The sequence below is a fragment of the Ixodes scapularis genome, unplaced genomic scaffold (assembly GCF_016920785.2).
Source record: "Ixodes scapularis isolate PalLabHiFi unplaced genomic scaffold, ASM1692078v2 PGA_scaffold2__306_contigs__length_199485367, whole genome shotgun sequence".
NCBI classification, from domain to species: Eukaryota; Metazoa; Arthropoda; class Arachnida; order Ixodida; family Ixodidae; genus Ixodes; species Ixodes scapularis.
The window spans coordinates 127,711,244-127,720,355 of record NW_024609857.1 but is presented as its reverse complement, the minus strand read 5'-3'; the positions used below and the strand labels follow the sequence as shown (position 1 = coordinate 127,720,355).

The window sequence follows — 9,112 nt, the reverse complement described above, 5'->3', positions numbered from 1 at the left end:
CGGTTCGGTTCCGGTTCGACACCTTGGTATAATCGCAACGTTTTTCTTGTTTACTATTCTATTTTTTGTTATCTAAAATGACCACATTCACTGTCCAGTGACCTGATTACCTGGCCTGCTATATTTGGGCACACAGCATTTCAGTGAATTTCGCTCGTTAGTTGTTTTCAGTTATAATTTTTCAGAACACTGGACAATAAAAATTATGTTTTCGGTGTCCAGGATTTTAGTGTTGTTGATGTCCACCAGTAAAATGGCATTACTGTTTTGGTTACAAAATAAACATACCCTGCATGCGTGAGTGTTGTACGGTTGTATTTATTTCTGCAAACATTTATTTTTACAAGCTGACTAATTTTCCCTTGACGATCGTAGTAAGCACGGCAAAACATAAAAGGACCATGGAGCTTGCTTCTCGTGACGAGGAGCCTGAGAGTCGTGCCTGGAATAGAAAAAAAAAATAATTAGACAAAATTTATTATAAATGAATTATTAGTGAATAATGAATAAATCCTAATTTAAACAACCTATAATCGCAAACGTAGCTCTACATAAAGAAGTTCCCTCCACCAAATCAGCGGATCTGCTTCCTTGGAGGCTTTGTACCATGCAAATGCAAAAACAACAACGGACGTGTTAGGCACTGTGTAACCATTGGGGAGATTGAATTCTCCTGTTAAAACTATTGCCTGCTATTCACATTTTTTTACTTCAGAGGGTGTAAACGTCTAGATGACCATGCCAAGAGGCTAAGGAGCTAAAGTTTGTGGTACTAATTGCGCAAAACCCCTTAAAAAAAAAAAGGAAGCAAACATTGTAACTAAAGTTTAATAAAAAAAAAAATGAAGGACAGTGGCGTGTATTTGTTCTGTTGTGGCAAACACTAAGGGCTCCACCGAGAAGGCTGGGAACAAGGTAAAGCCACGAGGATCGCGACCAGGACGCAGGGCGCCTGGACACCAACTACCCTGAGCGGGACGCTGCTTAGGAGAAACATTAGTTTTTGCCAGTTCTGTGATTATGTTGGCGGCATGCCGCTTTTTTTTTTTTTACCTTTCTTTTTTTGTAGGAATTATATTTCGACTGCACTTCCCTGTCTTTCTCGCGTTTAACTGAGTCATTCGAAACGGGCAGTCTGCGAGAACGGCGCACATCGGCTGATTGATCTCGTATGTCAACACTGTGCGTTGATACTGTTTCCGAACGTCTCTCTAAGGATGTAATTTTCATAGGGTGGTGTTCAACAAAGCGAGTCAAGATGAGTAAATAAAATTAAGCATATATTTGTCTGGTGTCGCCGGCTCTGCGGAACGGCTTGTGATGACCAGATATAATTTCTTCTGTTCTTCCCTTTCTTTCTTTTTCTTTTTTTGGGGGTGGGGGGATGATTTAAGGGCAAGTTTACTGCCTTTATTCTTTCTTGGCAACTGATGTTTTCTTTTTAAACTTTTTTGTTTGTTTTAGCGCTGGAAATGCACTAGCGGCCACGATCCAAGCTAGGATGATGAACAAGTTGCAGCTAAACCCCCTGAATAAGATAGTGTGATCTCCATTCCTCTCCGACGCATACTTTTTTATTTCTTTTATTTTTGTTTCTCACAGCCACCATCAATATAATCGTTCCAGGATTGTAGGTGTCATTTCTACAAAATATTTAAATGTAAGACAGAGCGCAGGCGAGAGCTAAAAGAGATGCGAACGCATACATGCAGAATAAAAGCGGATTTTCTCAGTGAACTCTGGAGTTGATTTGATTAGTTGCAAGAACACACCCATAGAAACGTGCTGAAAGTCGTGACGTCCTTCTGTCGTTTATTGATTGAAGGCATCGGCCCGTACTCTCCGCTGTGCTCTGAAGGCGCAGGTGTTCCCCCTCTCTCCTCTTCCTCCTCCCTCTCCTGCGCTGCACACACTCGTGTATCTATATTACGGTCTCCTGCACTCACCCGCCATCATGATCGTCCCAGACTAGCAAGCTGCGCAGTTCAAAGGATGTTTTTTTTCTTTGTTTTTTTCGTACCGGAGAGAGTCACTTTGAATAGATTTTTTTTTTCTTTATGGAACCGCTTGTTGAACCGTCATTTTTTACGCATGACTGAACCGGAAATTAACCGGAACAAACAACAAAGCCACTGTACCAGAAGCAGAACGAACCGCCACATATACGGTTCGAAACCATGATGCGCCTCATGGGAACCTTGCCCCAGTTCACAAGAGCTTTGCTTTATTTTTTTTGTTTACGCCGGGTTATCACAATAAAAAAAAAAAAAAAAAAAAACATTTTGGAGATTGGGTGTCGCAGTACAAAAAATAAGTGACTCGTAATTTTATTAACAACGAATGCCGGAATTTATTTCGTAAGCCAAGTGTTTTGTTTTCTTTCGACAAGAATCTCTCTTTTTCTTTCAATGGAAGAGAGTTGAAACATGCTTGGCTAACTGGCTTCTAAAAAAAAAAAACATTAGTTCGCATCGTAGGCTATGAAACTAATTGGATTCTTAGAGACGTGCCTCGACGTGAATGGCAACCATTGGGACGTCCCAGGCACTGTTGACGAGGATCCTGCTTGTCTGTTCGGCCGAGACTCGAAACAATCTCCCCTTGCAGCCCTTTTGGGCCTTGCCACCAGTCACGACGTCGCAGTAAAGCCCCGGTGGCAGGTCCGTTTGGAATACGCTCTCCACAGGGCGGTCTTCGTTGTTGATGACGACGAAGGCGCGGCCTCGGCGGCCGAAGGCAATCGCGTGCCCACCGTTGTCCCACCAGTGCGTCACGGGGGCTTCGCCGGCTACCTTGCGAAGCTCAACGAGGTTGGAGACCTCGGGCCATCTGAAAAAGAGAGCGGCCTTTGTTTACCGTGGAAACTATACTCCCTTCAACTATAACATGGCAGACTGCCGAAGCTACGCCCCAGTGAGTGAATCGGAGTGCCAAATAGAGGCATCTCAGAGCGCACCGTCGAGGTGGGCTCCGGTCATAGAGGGATGTCACGTGCTTCACTGTGTCTCTTCGATTGGCTCGAAGGGGCTGGAGTATTCGCACTTTGTCAAGCTATGAGGAAAGGATGCGTTTGCTGCTTCAGGAAGGGCGACACCACCCTGCGTAAAAGACTTGATTTTGAGAGCTTTGGAACTACCACTTACACAAGTGCGAGGCGAAAACTGGCACGGTCAGGTGGTCGCAAAGTAAACACAGAAGCGGGGAGTAAGTGCGGGACGTTCAAGTGGCGAATGAGTTTGCATGAAAAATATCTTCGTTTATGATACGGTTCAAGTATGAGCGGAACTGGGTATACTTTGCAGTAGAATCTGTTTCTCACAAAATACAATGAGTTTTCAACTGCCTTGTTTTCTTGCATCATGCGTCGCTACATAAGTATCTGCTCTGCAATAAACATGTGCTTGGCGTTTTTTTTGTTTTTTTTTAAGAATGGCGACGTTTACAAAATGCATTGCTTATACCAGCAGCGCATTAACATTCACGGAAATACGATACATAACTGAGCTTGGTATATTTGTTTAGTATTGCGGCTACAAATAGCTCACGAGGAAGCGGACAGTTGACTATAGTCTGTTGCACGTTCAGAGTATTGGGGCAACCTCCTCCCACAAATTATTTCCACTTTAATTGAGCGAAAGCAGGAGACGAAGCGAGTGGAGAAAAGAAAAAGTGAAAGCCGCTTACAACTCCCTGTAACGCCGAATTGGAGCGCAGCTCTTGAGGAGGAGGGAAGGGCGCTGGGGGGGGGGGGGTTAGACTAACCAGGGGGGGGTCACGTGATCTTGGGGGGTCACGTGACCCCTAATGCCGATGATGTCATCACTGACCTCACTGATGACGTCATTAGTGACGTCACTGATGACTTCACCAGTGATGATGACGATGACGATGCGAATGTCGGTGACGTCATCAGTGACGTCGCTGACGACGTCATCAGTGATGATGACGATGACGATGCGGATGCCGGTGACGACATCAGTGACGTCACTGATGACGTCATCAGTGATGATGACGATGACGATGCGGATGTCGGTAACGTCACCGGCATCCACATCGTCATCGTCATCATCACTGATGACGTCACCGGCATCCACATCGTCATCGTCATCATCACTGATGACGTCACCGGCATCCGCATCGTCATCATCACTGATGACGTCACCGGCATCCACATCGTCATCGTCATCATCACTGATGACGTCACCGGCATCCACATCGTCATCGTCACTGATGACGTCATAATCATTGATGTCATCATCACTGATGACGTCACCGGCATCCACATCGTCATCGTCATCATCACTGATGACGTCACCGGCATCCGCATCGTCATCGTCATCACTGATGATGACATCAGTGATGATGACGATGACGATGTGGATGCCGGTGACGTCATCAGTGTCGATGGCGTCATCGGGGGGTCACGCGACATCGGCGGGGGTCACGTGACCTCGGGGGGTCACGTGACCTCGAGGAGGGGGTCACGTGACCTCAGGGGAGTCACGTGACTTCGGGGGGTCACGTGACCTCGGGGGGGTCACGTGCCTCCCCACGAAGTCACGTGACCCCGGTGGGGGGCTCGCGCGGTGCATTATGGGATATTTCCCATGATGCACCGCGCAGTTACGCCGACGGCGACGGCGACGGCGACGGCGACGGCGACGCCGCTCAAGCCGGAAACGGGCCCCTAAGAGCTGCGCTCTAAAACACCAATCATGGGGAGCAGAGAATATTGTAGGAGAGCAGCTCTTCACCCTTTTACGCTGCAACACATCATAAAGGTGGCATGCTACGCCATCAAGCGGTCATAGATCTCGCTCTACACATTCGAGCTTTGCACTAGTACACACTCTGATAGCCCATCCGCCTGGTAGCGGGCCGTCAGTTGATTATTCTTTTATTGCTTCCACTTAAGCATCAACCTAACCAGCGCAGCTCAAAAGCCCTGCGAGCCGTGGCCGTCATCTTCTCTGTGAGTTATAACGCTTGTCTCAAATATGAAATTATTAAGTAGTTTGCTTAACTTTTGGACACAACCAACTCGCTCCTCGACTTGATTTCTCATTTCTAGAGGCTCAAAAAACCAATAAAAAAGAGAGTCCTGAAGAATTGTGAAGCGAAAAAGCTCTAGTAAACCACAAATTCTAGTTTGTAAGCAGTTTCATGTAACCCGAGTGCTGTATCTGGATAATAACGCTAAGGCTTAAGTTACATGATATTACTTGCATAAATATGAAGGAAAATATTTATACAGGATAAACTACCAAAATTAATTCGACAAGTCGAATGAGGGAGTAGGATAAAGTTAACACGTGGCATGTGCACATCCAATCATAACAAGGTAACTTAAATAGAACACATTATCTAGGAACGTTTCGTAGAGTTTATGGTAAGCTGTTGGCCAGTTGAGCCAGAAAATAAACGCAAAACGTTCATAGTAAAAAATAGTAAACATGTTTCACATGAAACATTTCTGAAACAAAAACAGAAGTGCTTTTTTATTTATATTGCATTAACAAGAAGGCGATGGCCATTGTCCAACAAATAACCCTCCAGATGGGTAGAAATAGATGATTCAAATGACCAGGTAATCACCATGTAGAAAAGGGGACAGCAACAGAGTTCATAGACGCTATTCTTACGCTGCCCGAATCGGGCGGTTATCATTTGAGCCCTTCACGATTCGACTTTCGCATCTGAACTTTTTCGAAAAAATATTTCTCAATATTCCTTCCCAGTTGGTCGCGCCGCATTTGGCCGGTTGGCCGGCTCTCGTTTCATCGTTTGCAATTATTCACCATTGAGGTGTCGGTGTTGTGGCTTGTTCACCGCATATCTCCCTAAAAGGTTTGTCAGGTCCGCCCCCCCCCCTCCCCCCCTTTCCCCTAATCAGACCCGTGCTTTAGTCCCGCGGTTAGGAGAATGATTCCTAGAACACGTCCGTTCTTCACTTGAAACATCCAGCGAAGATCAGCACCCGCTTCTTGGATTGTCCGGAATTGGGTGCTAGCGATTGGCTTGGTGTCAAAGCGCTGCTTCGTATGTTCCTCTCGTCCCGGGCCGTGGCTGGGATGCATACGAGGCGGATTCTCTCTTCACTCTATACTCTTTCTGTTTTCTTCCTAAAATATACTGCAGCGGGATCTACGAGCCGTCGGAGCCAATCCAGTGCTGAGAGCGTAACACGTGCCATTCGGCCGTTGTGCAAACGGGACCAAATCTGAATTGGCTCAAATGCGAAAAATCTGGTTTTGAAATTTTCAGAAGGCTGGCACGAGAAGGTTCAAATGAGAATAGGTCGAAATTAGAAAGAACGACTATGCGAATGGGACGTTCTGAGATACACACGCCAGAATCTCCTCGCCCCAATATTTTTATAACAGTATATAAAACACCAAAAATAAAGGGAGAGAGAGAGAGAAGGAAGGAGTGAAGGGAGGATACGAAAATGGACTCATGAATGGCTGAATTTAGGTTATGCTGCAAAATATCATCAAGCCTTGAATAAAGAAAAAATAATTACACGAACAAGAAATTTTATTTTCTGTAGTTGTAATTGAGAAATCTATTTTCATAAAGTTCTTGAATGTATCTTCCATATACTTTCTCTGCAGATACTTATTTCAAAGCAAAATGCAAATATTGAATTTCTTTTTTCAAAGACATATAATTCAATTTTTTTATCTTAAATATTGCTCATGGCACCTCTAGAGTGCACCCGGTGCACTTGCCTGTGCTCGCAGACCCATCCGTTTCCGCAGGTACCGTTGAGCTCGCGGACAACCGGCTTGATGTTCCAATCCGAATCCGCCGGAGGACCCACCCAGTCGTTGGTGTCCTTTCCGTCCACGACGTTCCTCTGCCAGCGGTAGCTGCTCGTGATCCTCGGTAGACCGTAAGGCAAGGCCAGGAGCAAAGCCGTGGCCATCTTGTAGAGGCGGGCGTCGAAGAAGGTCAGCACCACGTCTCCTCCATAGCCGTGACCACGCTGGTTGTCGTGGTTGCTCAGGAAGGACAGTGCGTCACCCGAAGGCATCAGGTCCCAGCTCTTCGTGAAATTACGGAGGTCTTTCAGCTGTCTCCCGTCTTGCTTTCGGAACACGGCGCCTAGTTATTAGAGAGAATAGATAATCAAGGATATGGTAAAGTAGTGTACGCTCGCCCTTATTGCGTTTTTATGTCACTTTGCTCGAAAACTGGAAGCTAGTGTATGACCACTGAATTTGCCATAAAAGCTGGCAAGAAACTATAGTATCGAAGAAGATTATTAAGGAGAACCAATCCCTTTCCTCACATTTATGAAATGCCATCGTATAATTGGATGATCCTAGCATTGGGATAAATTTCAACATTTTCCTCCCTTTTTTACGGACTCTGACATTTCAGGGAAACTCTAAGTACAGACAGGCAAAAAGATAAAAGCGCCTTCACGTCAACAAGGTGTCTGAACTTAGATCATCAGGATTATTCAGTATGAACATGAAGCGGACGCCTCATGGTGCAACCAGTATAGAACAAAGAGTGACGATTTAATGAATCACGCTTAGTTGTGCTATTTATCTGAAAGAAAGGTAGCAGTGCTCCAAAGGAGGCGCGTTATGGCGTTATGATCGTACAATAAAAAGCCACCCGGTGAGCACACTGGCATTTCTCGGGCACGCGCGGCGCTTCGGAACGAAGATGAAACTGACATGTCTTTTTACTTCTCTTAACTTTTTCTATTATTAAACAGTTTTCTTTAAGCCGGCCTCATAACAGAATACTACAGCAGCATTACACTCACAAATCACGTCGGGCATTTAAGAAGCGAATGCACGCATTTGTATTTCTTTTTTTTTTTTGTGCTTCAAATGCTCTCTTGCAAATACATACAGGTTAAAACACAAGTGTACATTTTCGCAAGAGTTTAAAGGCGATAGAGAAGCAGCATTGATAACAATGACATTGTACGAAGCTACAGTACCCCAAAATCTATGCTGGTCTGGAGAACATTTTACAAGGCCCATCTGGCTGGGCATCTGCTTGTGCTGCCCGTTCACGTTTGGTTCACTACGAAATTGAAGAAGTAATTATTAATAGCAACCATTGAAATTGGTTTTATTTTCTGATATTTAGAAGATCGTATTCCATGATACTAGACATCGCGAATCAAAGACAGTAAGGCCAGGAAACGGAACTATAAAGTATTGGTGTCATGTCCTGCCATCAGTTGTGGTTTCGTGACTGATAAACAAATTTCTTCGGCGTTGATAAAGTTTTTTTTTTCTTTTTTGGAGAACTCACCCATGTTTACTCCGTAAAGAAACTCGGTAACTCGTCCGAAGCCGGTGTATTGGTCCCGGGTGACTGGCTCGCCATTGCGGACATCGATCACTTCCTGGTAGATGAGGGGCCTTGCTCCGGCGGGAAAGAACTCTGCGCTCAAGTTGTTCATCCTGCCGTAGATGACTTTCAGATCCTCGGGCCACATGTGCTTGGCGGCGTCGACGCGGAATCCGGCCACGCCCATGCCGATGAGCTTGTTCAGGAAGCGGACCTGCTCGTCTCGAACGTTCTCCCTGCTCTGGTCCAGGTCAATCAGACCGACCAGGCGGCAGTTGCGGACCTAGAACAGGATGTTGTCTTCCTCGTTCATCACCTTAAGTCCGACTGAGAAGTATAAAACTATTCACATTTAGGTAAACTTATCGACTGCTGGGGACTCTGAGGCGCCAGTGCGGCATTATACTCATCGATATTATAACCCCACATTCACGAGTAACAAACATTTGTCTTAGCAACCAAGTTTGTTTAACCTGACCTGGAAATAGATCGTAGTAAGCGTTTTTTTTTTTGTATGAACCGTATTTTTGCTTGCCACTATCCATTTATATATTTCGGTAGCTTCAGTGCCCGTAGGTATTAACGGTGCGATGCCAAGGACAAACCCAAATACAAAGACAAAAATAGTAACTTTATAATGCAAGCGGTCAAGCTTGAACGAATATGGTTCATTATTGCAATTTCAAATGGAACGTGTGTATTTACAGTAAATATTCGGAAAAGTGACATTATTCGGAAGATGTTCTGGGTACGAAAGAGTCGATGTAAGTAGTGGTACTACGGTGAGGAA

At 45.2% G+C, this 9,112-nt stretch overlaps 1 protein-coding gene across 4 annotated transcripts in view; it reads right to left on the bottom strand.

The window, feature by feature from the left end:
* Positions 1 to 302: 302 nt before the first annotated feature.
* The window catches only part of LOC8050818 (alpha-amylase), a 104,080-nt gene continuing 95,270 nt past the window's right edge, over positions 303 to 9,112 (bottom strand). For 3 of the 4 annotated variants that reach the window (XM_042292014.1, XM_029966497.4, XM_040207096.3), the window contains 4 exons: positions 8,284 to 8,605; positions 6,732 to 7,107; positions 2,511 to 2,829; positions 303 to 442 (listed from right to left, as the gene is read on the bottom strand). In XM_042292014.1, coding sequence (XP_042147948.1) covers positions 341 to 442; positions 2,511 to 2,829; positions 6,732 to 7,107; positions 8,284 to 8,605 — 1,119 coding nt within the window. In that variant the 3' untranslated portion in view covers positions 303 to 340. Of the gene's footprint in view, positions 443 to 2,325; positions 2,830 to 6,731; positions 7,108 to 8,283; positions 8,606 to 9,112 lie in introns of those variants that run through there. The other variant, XM_042292015.1, reaches the window with a different exon arrangement.